This window comes from Corylus avellana, chromosome ca1 (assembly GCF_901000735.1).
Source record: "Corylus avellana chromosome ca1, CavTom2PMs-1.0".
NCBI classification, from domain to species: domain Eukaryota; kingdom Viridiplantae; phylum Streptophyta; class Magnoliopsida; order Fagales; family Betulaceae; genus Corylus; species Corylus avellana.
In genome coordinates, this window is record NC_081541.1 from 14,729,779 (window position 1) to 14,749,450 (window position 19,672).

The following is a 19,672-nucleotide window of genomic DNA, read 5'->3' on the forward strand; positions in this document are numbered from 1 at the left end:
TATGACGATGATCTTCTTCTTCTTCTTCTTCGTCTTCTTCGAGAACTGTAGTGTCAAAGTGTGCGTAATATAATTACAGAGGGTTTGATATTTGGTCTGGGCATTGAAGAAAGATGAGCAAGAGGGACATGGAGACGAGGTCTTTACTTGATGAGCTGCGTAGCTTCGAGAATGGTGCCTTCTTCGACCTTGGCCACCCCCTCCTTAACCGCATCGCTGAGTGCTTCGTCAAAGCCGCTGGGGTACGTAACCTTCCTTTTACTCTCTCTCTCTCTCTCTCTCTCTCTATATATATATATATATATATAAAAGAGAACCATGAAGTTCTAAAAGGCTGTGCTGCTGCTTCATATATGATATATATATATATATATATATATATATGTATATATATACATACAGATCGGAGCTATTCAGGCTGTGTCGCGCGAGGCTTATTTTACAGCCATTGAAAGTACGTTCTTTGGTTCTTAATTATTTTATATGGATAATGCATAATGCATAATGGCCGTACGTATTAATTGTACGTGTTATCCTCTTCCTTAATTATAACATTTTGTACATGTGTATTAGGTAATTAGTTCCCTCGTATGTTTTTTGTTTTTGTTTGGGATCGATGAATGATTTAATTTTATAAGCCAAACTTAACTACTACTACTACTAACCAATTATACTTAGAATAGCAGAATCTATACCCCAACTGCAACATAAGTAACACTATATATGTTGCCCTCTGTACACCCAAATTTCCCTTTTTAAATTAAAGACTCTTGCTTTGACAGAAGAAGAAAGTTTAGCGTCCAGTTTACTTCTATCTCCAACATCAGAATGCAGAAACTTCTTAATTAATTAGCTACATCTCGTAACTTTAAGAGTTTCCTCCGGCCAACTCCATGTACTATTTCGAGGGATCGGATATTTACATTCCAAATACACCTTCACCCAAGCCACCCAAATAGATCCTGATCTAGCAAGAATACTCCAAATATGCCTCAACATAGAAACATGGTACCAAACCTCTAATCTCTCCAAGCCCCACTTTAGCTCTAGCTACCCCCTCTACCTTACCATTCCATAAAAATCTATTAAACTTTTGTTCAATATCATGAATAACTTTCTTAGGTAAAATAAAGATGCTAGTCCAATAAACTTGGACACTATAAAGCATGCACTAAAGAAATGGAGTTCCCTCGTATGTTTCAATTGCTTATTGCTTATATAATTATATGTAAATTGATATATGCACGCGTGTATTAATATTTGTGGAATATTAATCAGGTGCAGGGCTTGATTCGAGCGGTGGTATGCCACCGGAGATGTTGGGTGCCAAGAAGCATCGCATCCCGGGCCTCAAGGGTACGTACACCACCACCACCACCCACAAATATATATATATATATGCATTTGCAGTATGTCTTATGGTTGTTTGTATGGGTTTGCAGGAGAAACCAACAGGAAATCTCTTGAGGCCATGGTGAGTTTTGAACAATTCAATGGTTTCTTTTCTTTTTTTTTTTAATCATTGCTTTGATTTTAATTATGATCTTGTTACCATGTTTCTCAGGTGAAGAACACTGGAAAAGAATCCTTACAGTGGGGTAAGCTAGTGTACATGCCTGACCAGATTAACTTTTTTTTATTTCTTTGGGATGAGTTTGCTGCATTGGAAGGACTGGCTGTAATGCTTAGCTTTGTACTGCAGGACTGGCTGCAGGAGTGTATTCAGGTCTCACGTATGGGCTAAAGGAGGCTCGTGGAGCTCATGATTGGGTAAATCTCCATATATTCCTCATTATAATATGTATCCTCCTACAAAAATAGAGAAACACATTAAAACTTTCAGCACACTACACATTCTCACATTGGAACCCAAAAACAGAACAAAGGAATTTCCCACAACTGGATGGAATTTTGCACTTTGCTCATTGCAGCAAGTCTCATTCTCTCAACAAAATTGACCTCTTCCTATGTATCAGAGCCAAAAGTTCAAATCTTGCCTCTGCCATTTACTTTTCATTTTCATTTGATTGTTAATTTTTGGTGCAGAAAAACAGTGTAGTTGCAGGAGCAGTTACAGGTGTGGCACTGGCGCTTACATCTGAGGACTCTTCCCATGAGCAGATTGTGCAGTGCGCAATTACTGGAGCTGCAATTTCGACTGCTGCAAATCTCCTTACCGGGATATTTTAAGGAGGTGATATGGCACCAGACAAGTTTACAAGTTTACATAGGTTGCCTTCTGTTTAGTTTGATATGATATTGTTTGTAGTTGTCTTCAAATGTTCTGGCTTCGTATTTTCCCTTGATCATTATGGTCCAGAAATATAAGCTCTTGGCCCCTTTTGTAGACTCTTTTTTTGGCTGTTCAACGCTGAACAAGAATGCATCTTTATTTCATAAATGTTTCATGTCTTAATGAGCATTTGGGGGAAAATCTGTGAATCTTGAATGTGCATAGTTTCGGTTATTCCTGTTTGGCAATTTGGGTTTAAAAAACCTATTATCAGAAGGTCGCTTTGTTCTTTCTATTGTGCCAGGCATGGAGCTGGTCCCCATGCTGACAAATGGTCAATTGAAGGAGTTGGGATTCATGGAACGTTCAAAAGCTGCAAAATTCATTCTATTACGTTGATCCAATATCTTGAACAGATTTAAGGCCACCTTTGTTGGCTAACGATTTAATGGAGTGTAAACAAAACTTCTTTGAATCCAAAGAACACCAAAAAATTTTAAAATAGAGAATTACAAAACAGAATTACTAAAGATTATGAGAATAACTTTTATCGGGATTTGGCGCAAACCGACTCTTCTAGGCTCTGAAATTGGGCCATGAAGCCGAGTGGAGTCTAAGGGATTGGCCTCTGCAACTGAGGCCTTTGAGATGAAGATGTAGACAACTTGTGTACAAGATGATCTGTTCATGCATCCAATTTTGGGCATCACCAAAAGATAAGAAAAGGGATTGAATTAAAACCATGCATTTTTTGCTATTTGATTTAAAATCACACTACGGGGCCAAATAGAGGGGCTTTAAGAACCTCAAATAGAGGGGCTTTAAGATAGGTTCGTGTACTCACAAACGATCCTCCTTTTTTTTTTTTTTTTTAAAAGGCGGAGAGGGGTGACCAGTGTAATGTTTCTCCTTGGGCGTGACCATCGGGGTTCCCACTCGTTGTGGAATGTTCGGTTTGAGCCATAACTACTGCTTGGGAAGTCGAGTTCGTCACGACAGTCTCATCAAAGTGCAAGTTGGTAAAGCCCCTTCTTATAGCATCTGGTTTGAGAACTACTATCGCAAGCGGATTCGAACCCGTGACCACAGGAAAAAAGGAGGGGGGAATTGAACCTTATCCCCTGCTGCTTTACCAACTCAACTACCACTTTAGTGGTACAAAGGATCCTATTTGTTTCCTCAAGCATGACCCTTGTTCTAGTAATGATATAGTGTTAAGAATCATAAGTGGTGATAATTTTGTGGCCTCAAAATTTTTTTCAAAGTGGTTGTGTACACACTAGGAGACAGGGTAAGAGTTCGACTCTTGAAATGAGAATTCTCAATCCTATTATTATTAGCTGATGTTCTGATGTGGCTGGTTTAGTTTATGGCTTAGTTGGATTTGAACGAGCACTTACGGTTCTAATCATCTATGCTTCTCTTGTACGACTCTTATTAGACAAATAGTCAAATACTAATATGGTCACACTTAAATGAAATAGTTACAATTAGTCTCTCTTGCCTTTTTCGGAATAGAAGATTTTATGGAATTGTGTGGGTGTGGGTGTGTGCGTGGGGGGGGGGGGAGGGGGGGATAATGGATATAAAAGATTTAATGAGAGTGATATTATACAACACGTTGCCACTTCTACTCCTTTCTGATGAAAGAAAGGCTACATGTCGTTTAGTGAAGTTAGAAAACGCCTGTGCTACATATCGTTTTGCGAGTGAGTCGGTTAAAAATGCGTGTCGCTTGACTCGCTTTATATTACTAGACTGAAAGACTTCCTGTTCTCGGTCTCCTTTCAAATCTCTCTGCAAGACAACACAAGGGGTAAGCTTCGCACCTCACCACCCCTTTGAGTTTTCGTTTGATTTCGTGTTCAATTTCTAGGGTTTTTATTTTTTTTATTTTTTTCTCATTTACATTCGAATAATTTTCGTTGCTTTTGAGTCTTTTTATTCGATTTTTTGTTTATTCTTTTATCGGATTTAGTAGTAGCTTCGTTTCTGGAAGGTTTGTTAGAGTAAGAGACTCGAAATCTAGGGCTTGATCTTTTCTGGGCTTTGTGACTTGGTTTCTTTAATTCGTAGGGTTTTATCAGATTGGATTATTGTTCGGTTGATTTGATTATAGGGTTTTGGATATGCTTCTGGTCCATTCGATTTGTCAAGGAATTGAGAAATCAGAGGAGATTTACAATGATCTGTTCTTTTTCTGTTGATTTTGTTTCAATAATCAATATAAGTTGGGGAACCTTTATGAATGCTAATCCTTGTAATTGAATTAGGCGCTATCAGTGGCGGAGCCCCGTTAGCATTCGGGGGTGCCGTGTTTTTTTTTTTTTTTAAAAAAAAAGAATTCTTTTTTTTCTACCCACCGTAACCCACGGCACCCCCAAAACAAAATAATAATAATAATAATAATAATAAAGCATGTTCTCAGACGACAGACGATTGTCAGTTTTTTTTTCATTTTCCTTTTTTCCTCCCTTTCTCACGCTTTTCTCCCCCTTTCTCTTCTCCCTCTCTCTCTCTCTCTCTCTCTCTCTCTCTCAGACGCCCCAACTCTAAGCCAAGGTCTGGAGATCTGATATCGGGTGGGTTTTGCATCCTTTGTTCCCTTAAAATTGATTTAGGGTTTATGCATTTAACCTGATTTTTTTCCCTCGATGAAATAAGAGCACCCAAAAATTGTCTCTTACTAGGTCGTGAGTTAACTTGAACATTTTAGGTTCATGAAGAATATCATTTTGAATCTCTAATTAAATTTTTTTTTTAAAAAAAAATAGTCTATTCTGCAGCACCTGTAACATGAATTGGCTAACTCCGCCACTGGCGCTATGAAGTATATATACGCTCGTGTTTTCGATGGGTTTTGAATTGCTGAAAAGCTTGGTATGTTTTTCTGGTTGTCAATTTGGCATCTGTAATTATTTGTTCAACATGCAGTCGTGTCTGGTTTTACTAGTTGAATTCTTGAATGGGATTTTTTTTTTTTTGCTTTTTATTACATATATAATCAAAAGAATTTTGTTCTGAGTGTGTCATGTTGAGTGTGTTTAGCAACATGTGCTTTGTGTTCCTGTCTAATTTTGAGTTGGGAGGTTTCCAACATTGTTTACCTAGAAATGTGAATATTTGAAAAATAGGAATGACTTGTGAAAGTCTTGCATGCAGATTGTAGCAGGATCTGGGTGGTATTGGTATCAAATTAGAGCTTGGGGTATTGCGTTTGTTTGTGAGATTGGAAAATTCTGTATTCTTTTTGAGATATTGAAACATAGAACATGTCTAGTAAGAAGGAAGAGAAAGGCCAGGCTGCGGCTGAAAGAATCAAGGCAGCAACCTTGAGTGCAGCAAAGGGTCTTAGTCGTGCTCAGGCCGAAAGGGCAGCGACTGCTGCAGCCCGAAATGTTAATGCTTATGGGCAGAAGGAGGAAGGACCTAGCAGATGGCAAGAGAAAAGGGAAGCAAAGAGGCAGATGTATCTGAATAGTACTGAGAAGGCTGTGAGATTGGGTGAAAGAAAAGACCTTAAGGCTTCTATGTCTACCGTGAGTGGTGTGGCTTCACAGTGCCAGAAGTGTTTTGAGAGTGGGCATTGGACCTATGAATGCAAAAATGAACGAGTTTACATCTCCCGACCCTCTCGGACCCAGCAGCTCAAGAATCCCAAATTGAGGATGAAGGTGTCAATCTCTTATGATTTAGATAATAATCCAGATGTTAAGGAGGAGAAGGCCGAAAAGAGCTCTAAGAAAAGCAAAAGGAAGCATCGGTCAGATTCTGATTCTGGTAGTGATAGTGAGGCTTCAGTTTTTGAGACTGATAGTGGGGCATCATCAGTTACGGGATCAGATTCTTCATCAGAGGAAAGTAGTTCGGGCTACAGTTCATCATCTGATTCAGGAGAGGAGAGGCGGCGGCGGAGGAAGAAAAAGAAGCAGAAGAGGGGAAGGCGTAAGAGGTACAGCACATCTTCCGAGTCTTCTGATTCGGACTCGGCTTCAGAGTCTGATTCTGATGATAGGAGCAGTCGCAGGAAGAGCAGGAGGCATGGGCGAAGGCGCTGAAGGATTTCCTCTTAACAGTATGGAGCATTGTATTGCAGTTATATTTGCCTTTTCAATTGTACTCATTTGTCAATAGCCTTGGATCTCTACCAGCTCCAAATATACTCTTTATGTGTTACTGTGGAGCTTAGTGATGGTTTAATGCATGTTGCAAGTTGGGCCTTCTGAAATAAGCTTAGCAATTGTTTTCTTTCTACTGTTTCGTTTGAGGAAATATATCAGAATTCTCTTTAGTTGCTGTTTGTCATATTGCAATTTTTCTTGTTACATTTTCCATTCTCCTTTAAGCTGATCAAACAAGAAAGCAGGGGTGCCATTAATGATGCAAGTAAATCTTCAGTTTCTTCAAAAGGTCGAGTAAAGCATTGCATTTGATCTTAGCTGGCGTAATTTCTCTGCTTTCAACCTTCTTCCGGTGCTTGCATCATCGTGTCTGAGCTCTTTTATCTATCTTATTGAATACAAGTTTTAAGCTAGCGCTTTGTGCATGCACAACATAAATGTTTTAGATGTTCTTGGACGAGACTAGAATCAATAAATCTGTCGCACTAAAACCATAAATTAATCTGGTACTGCCTGGCGGATCAGTGACAAGAAACGGTTGGTCCAAAGGCCATGGCTATCTTCACTTAAAAAAATTCTAGAACACTTCTATAACTTGTGAACACAGTGACCTGAATAATTTTATCATACAGTCCTTGGATGTAACCAAACATTGCATATTCCTTTATAAAATAAAAAAATAAAAAAAATAAAAAAAGCTATATTTTTATAATATGCTAAGTTATCAATTATTCCATGTATCAATCACTTAATAGTTATGACGTGAATTTATGTGTGCATCTAATTATTCATATCAAACAACTATTTGGACAAATAATTTAACCATAAATATTTAAATTACTTTTTAAGGAAAATGTACTTATGATCCCTGTGATTTGAAATTTTGACAAATAGCTTTCTCAGGTTTGACAAGTGGTTAATTACTTCCTAAGATAAAGTAAAAACAAACAAAAAGAGAAGAAAACCGGAGGGGGTAGTCAAACCACTCTCTTTGGGTAATTGGGAAGTGGCCGAACCACCCCCAATAGCCATGGAAGTGGTTTGGCCACCCCTTCAGGCATATGTAGCCAAAACTACCCTCATGTCTATTAGGGATGGTCGAACTATCCCCTTTAAATAGATAGAGGGTGGTTGAACTGCTCCAAAGCCATAGGGGTGGTTCGGCCGCCCCCAAATGATCATTACTGACTTGGGCTAGTCAATTGTGACGCCTTGAGTATGTATTGACATCTTGATGTTAATGAAAAATATGATATGCGAAGATGTAGGGGTGATCACGCCATAATAGGGATGGTCATCCCCACACCTAAACATCTCTATGAAATGTGATAACTTTCGTGGAGGTTATAGTTAAAAGAGAAACAATGCATCTTTTCATGAGGAGTTGCATTGCACTCTATAAATAGAGTGGAGATTAGATTAGTCTAACATGATTACTGCATTTCTTATATTTTTTATTCTTCTTTCTCTTTGGTCTTTTATCGGATTTCTACCCTAACCGGAGTAAATCCTTCCATCAATAGAATGTTGAATAATATTCTTAAAAATATGTATATGTAAAATAGAACATGTGCGCAAGTTGCGAATAAATGAAGCTATGTTTCAGTTAGTGCTCTCATATTATCTTTACAATTTTTAGTTCAATTAAGTTAAAAAAGAAAAGAAAAGTGTATACATTATCTTTACAATGTTGTCATGAAGTAATAGTGATAGCGCCACATGAATAAATGAGTGAGGATCTGTATCCATTGAAATTTTTAGAGGAATTTCAGTTTTTGAAATTACAGATTTAAATCGTCCATTTTTTATCTAAAGGTCATTATTTTGTCATGTGTCTCATTACTAATAAAATAATAAATATTTATTATTTTATTAATAGTGAGACACGTGGTAAAATAATGACCTTTAAATAAAAAATAAGCGACAAGCATTTAAAATTCTAGAAACTAAAATTTCCTAAAAATTTCAATAATTCCCGATCTATACATTTATGATGAGTTGTTATACCACTGGTGGAGGGCGCTCGACCTCCTCTCACTATATGAAGGACAATTGCCTGCCCCTCAACAATTGAAATTTGAAGGACAATCTCTCCTTTTTTTGTTTTTTTGGGAAAAAAACTATAAGTTTATAATGAGCTGAGTTATCAATCACTTATGCCATTATCAATCACTTAGTAGTTATGACGTGGTTAACATGTGCATGCAACTTTTTGTGTCAAAAAACTATTTTGAGAGAGAACTTAATCATGAATCTTTAAATTACTTTTTATGAAAACATGCATTTTTATTTTTTAGGTGGTTTGAAATTTTGACAAATGGTTCATTGAGTTTGAAAAGTGATTAATCGCTCATTTGAGTAAGTAATCGCTAGAGAAGCTGATGGAATCGTTAATTTGACATGTCAACACCATACCCATGTCACATACAATAATAATAAAAAAAATTAATATATATATATATATAAAGAAAAAGAAAAACGAAGGGGATGATCAGCTAATTCCTCTAAGAGCATATTTGAATTGGAGGTGATTCGACTACCTCGATGGGCCATTGAGAAAATGGTTTAGTCATTCTTCAATTGATCAATGGAGTAACTCAAGTGGGAGTGATTGAACCACCCTAAGGCCATGACAATAGTTCGACTATCTTCAAATGGTTAGCATAGGAATAGTAGAGCTACCTCAGGCCAGCCAGAGAGGGTAGTCGAACTACTCCTGTTTGGCTAAAGCTAGTGGCTTAACCATTCCTTTTCTTTTTTTTTGTTATATATATATATATATATATATATATATATATATAATAAAGCTTACTTTAAATATTAATTAATCACTTTTTAAACCTCAAAGAGTTATTTGTCTAACACCAAAATTTGATGGACTGAAAATGATTTTTTTTTTTTCTTCCTACTTTTTAACCCACTGCAAACCCCATGATTTTTTTTATTTTCCCTTTGTTTTAGTCACTAGAAAGATGGCCATTACTCTATTTTAGAAGAGTAAAGCAGCGGAGAGAGTGCCCGCCAAAGCAATCCCATTTCTCAGAGTCTCTCTCTGTCTGTCTCTCTCTCTCACCTTCCAAGATGAGTACCATGAAATTTTGCCGCGAATGGTCAGTACCCATTACGATCACTATCATCATCGTCGTACAGACATGCTTACATTCTCATTCGTTCACTGAGCATTTGTCTTTCATGCTTCTATTTTACCAAAAAAGGTTTAATTTTTTTGAAACAAAATTTTAATTTTTAATTTTTTTCCCTTTATTTCTTAAATGTTTTAGCAACAACATTCTGTACCCTAAGGAAGATAAGGACCAGAAGATCCTCCTCTACGCGTGCCGCAACTGCGATCACCAGGTCCTCTCTTGCTCTCACTTTTTTTTTTTTTTTTGCTTTGTTATTAATTTTTATAAATCAAACCCTAACCCTAAACCTGATTTTAGGTTTCATAAATTGTTCTTATACATGGTTTATTCGATAAAATTTCTCGATTCACTGCTAGACCCATTACAAAACCCTAATTTTACTTCTCTGATTGCTTTTTTTTTTTTGGTTTTGTTTGAGTTTAGTTTTTTTTAATGACTAGGGCTACAGACGCTAATGTTATTCTTAGAATTTTGGGAAAATTTGCACTATCGTGTTGCATTGATTCTGGGGTCCTCGTTGCTTAAATTTAGAAATTTTTCTAAAGGTTAAAATGCTGTGTTAGTTCTCAGTTTACTTAGTTATGAATCTAAATGAACCCAAATTAATTTTTTTATTATACATAGACATTTTGGCCGTATTCCAAACTCTAGTGAGCTTAATTTTACTCTCTAGTTCTTAGTTTTGCTGTTATTCTGTTCTCTGCAATGGAAATGTAATTATTTGGGATAGAAAACATTGTATGGCTACATTTCCTTTTGAAAGTTCGTATGTTTTGGTTCATTAGTAATGAAATAGGCAAGAGCACAGATTTGGGTCATAATGTTAAGGGAGTCAGTTTGCACAGACTGATTTTACTATTGGCTCTATGATTTCTAATAGAAGATTTGATTTTCCTCCTTTTATGTGTTCATTATATATCTAACACGATGCAGGAGGTTGCTGATAACAACTGTGTCTATAGAAATGAGATACATCACGCTGTTGGAGAGCGCACTCAAGTATTACAGGATGTGGCTGCTGATCCAACTCTTCCTCGCACGAAATCCGTTCGATGTGCTCAATGCAACCATGGAGAAGCTGTCTTCTTCCAGGTTAGGTTCCTATCCTATTTAAATTGCTGTGGATATTGCTGCTAGTTACAAAACAATTGTTGACACTGCTGCTTTGGGTTGCTATCATGGCTAGAATCAAATTGTCTGTAATAATTAATGGAATGAGTTAATTTAAATTTAAATATTTATTTTTTTAATTGATATGTGAAGAAGTTGGAACTGAAAGGTATTAAAAGCAATTATATCAGCTTAGGATTAAGCTTAATGGGCCTCATCCACTCCTCTCATTCTTCAAATTACTTTGGAAAAAAAGTTAAAATTATAAAGCAATTGTAGACTTGTCATATGGGGTCACATTCCAAAGATAAAATGCATATATTGACTCCTCAATGTATGGTTGTAATCTTTTAATTTTTCCTACAAACTTAGAATTGCAAAACCAAAGAGAACCGTACGGTATATTCTTAAAAAAGGGAAACACGAACCCACAGTTATAAGCACTTGATGGAGCATCAGTGCAATGATTATGATGATGTCGTAGGAAATCATGGCTCGAATTCTTGGAGCTGTGTAATTTGTTAATAATTTTATCTCCTTGATATGCAAAGTTCTAAATCGGTGATTGTATTCTTAAGCATAATGCATGTACTGAGTATGATTTTAAAAAGTAATAGTAGTTGAAGTTACATTTAAATTACATAGAAACCATAATGTAGCTGCTGCTCTTTGGCTTATGGTAGATGATAAACCACACAAGTCTGTTTTTATGTTTTTTGTGCTCAAAACATGAGTGACTAGTAAGCGGGTTGCTAGGGGTACTACAAGTTTCCTACAAATTGACGTGGCAATCCATAAGATGTACAACCTGAGCATTTTCCAACTAGTAATGCAAGGGGTTCTCTTGAAATATAAGATATGCTGCCGAGATAAATTGAAGTGGTTTATTACAACATTTTCAAGTGTCTACTTTGTGCAAACAATGTCAACTTACTGACTCAGAAAAAAAAAAAAATCTACTTACTGATTTCTGTTTAGTTATTGAAGACTAGCTTTCTCTGTCATTCTCTGTCATTGTGTAATGGTAGGCTAACAAAATTGGAAGAACTAAGCCTCTATCATGAATGTCATCATCATTTTCACCTCCATTTAGTTTCACATCCTTTCCGTTTCTTACTATTTACTTACAGTTTTTTCTGTTAATGAGATACTTTAAATGATGTGCACTAAATCACTTTTTTGTTCTTTCTCTTTAAGTCTGCATGTTTCTTAATTAAAAATCAATTTTGTAATACTGGAACATAGAAGTTACAAGTAGCATGAGATTTTTTTCACGTGTCATATTCAACTTTTGGTATAGCAGCTTTACAAAAGTCTGGCATGTGAGAAGTCATTATAATTATAATCAGCTGATATTCCTCTAGATGAGCCAATCTTGTAGTACTGCTTTGCAGTTAAATGTTGTTTTGGGGCAATGAATGGCATAGTTTATTAGAGCTGTAAATGAACCAAGTTGTTCATGAACCGCGTGGGATGAGCTCCACCGGTTTGTCAAGAGGCCTGGTTAGGGAATTGAGAATAAAATTCTACACAATCTGTGGTTAGTTTGTGTTCATCACATATTTGTTCAAAGTTTAGCTGCTTATCGATGAATGTGTTATATGTAAATACCTGCTCAAACCATCTCTTTTAGGTCATTGACCACCCCTAATAGTTGAATCAGGGAAGCCTGAGCCCAAGCTTGAGCTGAGGTAAACATCCCTAGATTTAGTTAATTGCTCAATATTGATAGTAGCCTTTTATGAAATGTCCATGTATTGACCCTCACTCCAGCTTCGTTTTTAGCAGTTTATATATGTTGGGCAATCCCTTGGTTAAGTTTATGATGAGTGAATTTTTGAACTGCTTCCAATTGTGTAAACCTTTTGAAATTATGTGCAGGCAACTGCTAGAGGGGAAGAGGGTATGACGCTGTTTTTCGTCTGCTGCAACCCAAACTGTGGCTATCGGTGGAGAGATTGATAATCAAACTAAGTTCTGATGTAATCTTGTGAGCTTTTCTTCACTAGCTTGGAAATAGTGTAAGACTTTTGTGATAATAGAATTTTCTTAAGGAGTTTAGAAGACTTTCATTACTGATCCATTGACATTCATTCATGTCAACTTTTTTTCTTTTTCTTTCCCCAGTAAGATAACCATAACCTTAAAAAGAAAATAAAACTATAGGATGGGGTGGGGGACCTAACAAACACCCACAAGTCATTATATTGCAAGAAATTAAAGCTAAAATAAATATGAAAGTGGATTCAAATGGATTCAGTCAATCATGACCAAAAGAATGAGGAAGATGCTTAGATGGTGGTATGTGATGCAATTGGATGGAAGGACCGCTGAAAATTAGTATACACTGACGATGATTGCCGATGAAAATTACATTTTGTGCATCCTTGGACAATAGAGCATACATTGTGACTACTCACAAAAAAGAGAATCATTTCTCCTTTATTATGGAAGGAGATGAGAATAAGCTCTTGAAGGGAGTTGTATGACATTATCATTTATTATTACATCTTATGATTTCAGCCCATCAATAATTTATTACAACTTCAAACCACTCCAAACATTGCAATAACCAATCATTTATCACATTATTCTTTTAATCATCTTTCTTGCAAATTTATGGTTGGATTTGCGAAACCTACGTGAGGATCCTACAAATTTAAGAATTCACCTTTTATTATACGGAGATGGGTGAAAAATGAGATGAAGAAAGATATAGGGTTTCTATTTTCTAACATTTCCCCGCCCTTAAAACACAAGTTTGTCCTGAAGGTTGATTATTCATGAAACATGTCTCCAATCGCATCCACAATCCCATAGCGGGCATTGTGTCTTCATTAAATGTAGTACCTTAGGAATGAAGCGTGATAGAAGATGAATAAAATGGTATTTTTCAATATTTCTCATTTAACTAGGAAAACCTCAGAAAAATTTGGAATCAACGTTAACCTAGGCGTATCGTGGCCATTCATAATTTGGAGCAAGCACTTCGTTGTAGTCATTGGACTTTTTTGTATCAATTCATTTCCCATAAGGTCTTGCCAAATCAAATCATAACTAACCGCTTCATCAGATTGTAGAGATGGTATCTCAGCTTCTTTATCCATTTTGTACTCTTCACCCATTAGCAATTTATCTTCCTTGTCCATAAGTGGATTCATGGTTTCCTCAATATTAAAACAATTATCACAGTTGGGGACATCTATAAACAATTTTCACTTGCATGCCAGTAGTTGTGCAAGGTCTTTTTTTTTTTGAAATGGGGAAAAGGTTACAAAAGGGAATCTTTTTCACTCTTGATTCGTAAGGAAGAGAGAATGATTGATCCTATGAGAATGCTTCCAAACACTAGGTGAGAAGCAGCCCATTAAGCCAAACAATATGCTCTATAGTTAGCATTCGTAAAAACTTTTTTAGCCTTCCAACTATAGAAAGAAAGCAAATACCAGGGAAATGTCAGAAACAACATTAGAAAAATTCCAACCCGCAAACAGCTGAGGTTGTTGAATAGTAAGGACTACATTGAGGGCTTGATGTAAAAGATGAAATGCCTTTGCCCATTGGTTTATCGCATACGCTGATTATTTGGCTAGTTGCGGCACCATGTCTCTCCTCTTATTTCCTTGCAAACAAAATAACAACTCTCATGGTTTGGGGTTGATAGGTTTTAATTTCACGTCGAATGTCCAAGCGAAGACCCTTGATAAATCTATCTAACAGCCATCTTTTGGTCCAATTATGAGTGAAATCCGATAATTGCTCAAAACGACTCAAGTATTTTTCAACTGTTGATGTTTGCCAAATTTTTGTCAACTCAACATCAATGTTTTCAAACTTGGAATAGCCAAATCGAAGAGTTTCAATATATTATTGCTCTCGTCATGATCGTTTTTTCAAATAATTTAGACTTTCAATTGATTCATAATTAATCTCTCGCTTGACTTGTTTGATGGACGATTCAATTCTTTTAGTTGCTTGACAAATTTTAACCCAAATGGTGACTCAAGTGAAGTAATTTCCTTCCTTTTTATTTTTATTTTTTTATTTTTGAATTTTTAAATATTAATTTTTTCTTTTGGTTAAATTCACTTTATCCCCCCTGAAGTTTTAGGAGTTTTTAAATTCGAACCTCATTGTTTAAAAATTGACAATGTACCCCCCTAATGTTTCAAAAATTTTCAATTCAGACAATCCATTACTAATTTTCGTTTAATTGGACTGAAATCATCCCATATGTGTCTCACGTGGGAATTTGATATCCTCTATTCTAATTTTGCCTCATTAAAACCTATGAAATTACATAATTATTCTCAATTTCATAAGTTTTAATGAGGGCAAAATTGGAATAGAGGGTATCAAAATCTCACGTGAGACGCACGTGAGATGATTTCCGTCCAATTAGATGAAAATTAGTAACGGAGGGTTTGAATTGAAAATTTTTGAAACATTAGGGGGGTACATTGCCAATTTTTAAACATTGGAGTTTGAATTGAAAAACACCTAAAACTTCAGATGGGGTAAAATGAATTTTTTTTTTTTTGCATTCACAAAGATGAGACCACAATAATTGTGTAACCAAACAATGCAACTCTAACACCCAAACAAGTATAATATAATTCCTAAACTGAAATAGGTCTATTCTTGAACCGGAATAAGCATAAAATTCAAACCTGCATGAAAATTAAGCACAGCCAAACGCCCCATTTTCTTCTCCAAACAACCCACGTTCAGATTTCAACCCAACACATTCAAATTGCAACCCATTGCAGTTCGAACTCCATATTACTACATGCATTAAGAAAATGATTGATAATGCCTATGTTGTTGATCTTCTAGAGAATTTGGTCATTTCCTCAACATTTAATGTAGCGGACATATTTGAATATTTTCCACTGAAGGATTCTGGTTCTAACTCGAGGACAAGTTGTTTCTAAGAAGGGGAGACAGATGTAGGACAGCCGGATGAGATTTCCTTTCTCACCCGAACATCTACACTACCGGGTGAAAAAGGAAATTTCACCTGGGAATCTACATTACTGGGTGAGATTTCCTCTCTGACCCGGACATATACACTACCGAGTGAGAAGGGAAATTTCACCGGGAATCTACATTGCCGGGTGAGATTTTCTCTTTCACCCAGGCACCTCATAAACCAGGCTCAACGAGTTTGATCCGAGACAACTTGTTTCCCGGGCATAACACCTCCGAATCACATGACACCTAACAGAACTTGCCAAGCGCCGAAAGAATAATGTCACGATAAGGAAGGCCACAAAGAATGAGAATATTTTCAGAGCCAGGAAGCCGCAAAGTTGAAGGCCGCAATTTATGTCTAAACCGGACAATATCAAGTGTAGAGGAATAATCAGAGCCACAAAGCACATGTTAGATCTGTCAACCGAATGGGAGTCTATTTTGGGCCAATTATGTTAAGGCCGTAATTTTAGGATAAAATAATTTAGATTATTTTATTATGCTTTTTTTTGTTAGATAGAATATTTTTATTGCTTTTCTTTTCCTATAAATAGGAATGAGTCTGTAACATTTTCAATACAATCCCAACTTTTATCAATCAAATATATCTGAGAATTCTCTCAACTTTTCTCTGCCGAGAACTTACCCTACAATCTGTGGATTGTGTTGTGTCAAGCGAATTGAGCGCTATTATCAGGTTAGGAGACGCAAAAGCTCCTAACCATTTGGTTACCAAGTCTTCTGCTACGTCAGTTGGTATCAGAGCAAGCATTATCCTGATCATGACTAATCAGCGCATCGGTGACAACCCCCTTAACGACGCAGTTCGTCATGAGGAGGCTCCTACTAGAGCCAAATTTCAGACTCTTCAACAGTCCGTGCAACAGATGCAGGAGGCCTCGGAGCGTTTGGAGGCCAGCTTCAATCAAGCTCGTCGGGATCAAGCCCAAGGAGATGATAGGATCCGAGTAAGGGCCATCCATCGCCCTCCACCAATTGATCAACCCCAACCCTTTGACGGCAGGGCTCACGGTGCAGGGCTAGGAGGAGGCAGACATAGAGGTGGCAGAGGTGGAGTTGGCTACGGAGTTTACCGGCCCAGAGATGCTGGCTTTATGAGGAATGCTACCAACCGTGAAGATGTTTATGGTGAACCACCAAGGCATCAACACTACGGCAGGGAGGAATCCAGGGAGTACCATATGAAGATTGATCTACCCTCATTTGATGGTCATCTTCACATTGAAGATTTCCTTGATTGGATCATGGAGGTAGAAATATTCTTTCAATAAATGAGTATTCTAGAGGAAAGAAATGTGAAGTTAGTGGCTTACAAGTTCAAGGGTGGAGCCTCAGCTTGGTGGGAACGGTTGTAGCTCTCCCGTTTTAGGGAAGGCAAAGGACCCGTGACATCTTGGCTTAAGATGAAACGGCTACTCAATGGCTGGTTCCTACCACCAGATTTCGAGCAACGGTTATTCCAACAGTACCAGGAGTGCCAGCAAGGAGCTCGCACAGTCCAGGCATATGTCGATGATTTCTATTGACTATTTACCCAGAACGATTTGATGGAAATTGAAGCCCAGCAAGTGGCTCAATTTATTGGAGGATTACGCTTGCCAATCCAAGACAAGGTGTCCATGCAGCATGTCTTCACACTCACTGAAGCTGTTAGTTTGGCCACCCGTGCAGAGAAGCAGTTGGAGCGGACCCGAGCTTCAACTTGGGAGCGGAACCCAGGCAATCTAGGGAGATCCACGGAGAATCGAGGAAAACAACCTATGGTCCCCACCGGGACTACTTTTCAACCTACTGTACCCGGAGGAAGGGTAATCAGAGGCAGCAGCGGTCAAAAACAACTGGTGGCTGTTCCACCTCACAACAATCCTTATGTGAGACCCAAACCAAAAAAGTGTTTTAGTTGCAACCAACTAGGGCATCAATCTAATCAATGTCCGAGAAGGGAAATGGTGAACCTTGTTGAAACCGGAACCTGAGAAGAAGCTGAGGATTACGAGGAGGAAGAAACCGAGAATGATGAGCTCGGATATGAAGCCACATAAGCTTTTACAAATGAAGGTGTCTTACTGTCGCAGTCCTTGGTGATCCAGCGGGTACTCTTAGTTCCAGAACAAGAAGAGCAAGCTCAAAGACACAAGATTTTCCGCACTCGTTGCACGGTCAACCAACGAGTATGTGATGTCATCATTGATGGAGGCAGTGGAGAAAATATAGTGTCTAAAGTGATGGTTGCGAAGTTAGGCTTCACTACCAAGAGACACCCGGCACCATACAAGATCGGATGGATCAAGCGGGGCACAGAGACACTTGTTACCAAGCGATGCCATTTCATGTTCTCAATCGGTAAACACTATTCCGACTCAATTCTTTGTGATGTCGTTGAAACGGATGCTTGTCATATTATCTTGGGAAGGCCATGGCAATATGACGTGGATGCCCAACATAAAGGCTGGGACAACAATTACATTGTTTTCCGTGATGACCAGAAAATCATCCTCCAACCGTTGAAGGAAGACCCGGATGTAGTCCCAACTCAGGTCAAGAAGCAGCCTATTTTGGTGACAAAAGCAGCTGAGCTTTTAGAAGAAGTCAAGGATGGCCGGAAAATACTTGCCTTAGTACCCGAAGAACCAACCCTTTCGACTGAACCAGCTATTCCTGAGCTAGTGCATAGATTTTTTTAAGCCTTTCAGGACATCACTCTAGAGGAGATGCCAGAAGGACTTCCGCCCATGCGGGACATCCAACACTGCATTGATTTAGTGCTAGGAGCTAGTCTTCCGAACCTTCCACACTACTGGATGAGTCCTAAGGAGAATGAGATCTTGCAGGGGCAAGTAGAGGAGCTCATGAGGAAGGGGCACTTGCGGGAGAGCATGAGTCCATGCGCGGTACCGGCCTTATTAGTACCAAAGAAAGATGGGAGCTGGAGGATGTGCGTGGACAGCCGAGCAATCAACAAGATCAAAGTGAAGTATCGGTTTCCTTTCCCCTGGATAGGTGATATGTTTGATATGTTGTCCAAAGCAAGGATTACAAAGATAGATCTGAGGAGTGGGTATCATCAGATCCGAATCAAAACCGGAGATGAATGGAAGACTGCATTCAAAACCAAGGAAGGACTCTATGAATGGAAGGTGATGCCATTCGAACTTACCAATGCATCCATTACATTCATGCGGTTAATGCCCCAGGTACTTAAGCCTTTAATCGGAAAATTTGTTGTGATTTATTTCGATGATATTCTTGTGTATAGTCGCAATCCGGAGGAGCACTTAAGCCACGTAAGGGAAGTCATGGAGACCCTGCGTGCAAACAATTTGTTCATTCACTTTGATCTTGTTGATTGCCAAGCTGTCCACGCACATCCTCCTGCTCCCATCTTTCTTTGGTACTAATAAGGCCGGTACCGCGCATGGACTCATGCTCTCCCGCAAGTAGGGCTGTAAATGAGCTGAGTCGAGTCGAGCTTTGCCAATACTGGGTCGGCTCATTAGAGGGGGAAAATAATCGAGCCGGTCTCGAGCTCGAGCCGAGCTAGAAACCCATTGCCCGAACTCGGCTCATTGGAAAATACATTGGTTCAGGATTGAGCTTGGGCTCACTAGAATGGGAAATTCGAGCCGAGTCGGGTACTCGAGTGGCTCGACTCGGGTCGAGCTCGGAAATGATGAGTTAATTTCTTTCCAGTTTATCGAGCCTGAGCCCAAGCCCGAGCCCGGTTAACGGGTCAGACGAGCCTTAAATGTGTGGCTTGGCTCGTTTAAGGCTCGTTTTATGATCCAGTTTATCGAGCCCGAGCCTGGTTTAAGGGTCAAACGAGCCTTAAAATGTGTGGTCCAGCCCATTTAAGGCTCATTTAATGGTTAAAAAAGAATTAAAAATTCAAATCACTGAACAAAAACACAAAATTCATCATCAAAATTCAATATAATTGTATGGTTGTATCTACATCAGCAAGCAGCCATATGACAAACTACAAGCAAATTGGAAATGAACATAAAAAAGATTACAAAGCAAATTCTAAATGAACCTATAATAGAGATTACAAGCAAACTCAAAATGTA

The 19,672-nt window shown here is 38.1% G+C and overlaps 3 protein-coding genes across 5 annotated transcripts; all 3 read left to right on the top strand.

The window, feature by feature from the left end:
- LOC132167283 (outer envelope pore protein 16-2, chloroplastic) lies at nt 1-2,425 on the top strand. Of its 2 annotated transcripts, none has more exons than XM_059578201.1 (7): nt 1-242; nt 403-454; nt 1,285-1,356; nt 1,443-1,474; nt 1,565-1,598; nt 1,703-1,770; nt 2,047-2,425. In XM_059578201.1, exons 1-7 carry the CDS (start codon nt 114-116, stop codon nt 2,188-2,190), a joined length of 531 nt encoding a protein of 176 aa, XP_059434184.1. In that variant the 5' UTR covers nt 1-113; the 3' UTR covers nt 2,191-2,425. The 2 variants fall into 2 exon arrangements, with proteins under 2 accessions (XP_059434184.1, XP_059434183.1); XM_059578200.1 differs by having other exon boundaries at nt 2-242; nt 1,279-1,356.
- A 1,542-nt stretch (nt 2,426-3,967) lies between these two features.
- Nucleotides 3,968-6,524, top strand: LOC132184683 (uncharacterized). Of its 2 annotated transcripts, none has more exons than XM_059598406.1 (2): nt 3,968-4,049; nt 5,396-6,524. In XM_059598406.1, the coding sequence occupies exon 2, from the start codon at nt 5,506-5,508 to the stop codon at nt 6,289-6,291; it is 786 nt and encodes a 261-aa protein (XP_059454389.1). In that variant the 5' UTR covers nt 3,968-4,049; nt 5,396-5,505; the 3' UTR covers nt 6,292-6,524. The 2 variants fall into 2 exon arrangements, with proteins under 2 accessions (XP_059454389.1, XP_059454399.1); XM_059598416.1 differs by lacking the exon at nt 3,968-4,049 and adding an exon at nt 5,008-5,113.
- A 2,811-nt stretch (nt 6,525-9,335) lies between these two features.
- Nucleotides 9,336-12,682, top strand: LOC132190086 (DNA-directed RNA polymerases II, IV and V subunit 9A). Its single transcript, XM_059604970.1, has 4 exons — nt 9,336-9,464; nt 9,636-9,711; nt 10,434-10,592; nt 12,492-12,682. Exons 1-4 carry the CDS (start codon nt 9,436-9,438, stop codon nt 12,570-12,572), a joined length of 345 nt encoding a protein of 114 aa, XP_059460953.1. The 5' UTR covers nt 9,336-9,435; the 3' UTR covers nt 12,573-12,682.
- The last annotated feature ends 6,990 nt before the right edge of the window (nt 12,683-19,672 follow it).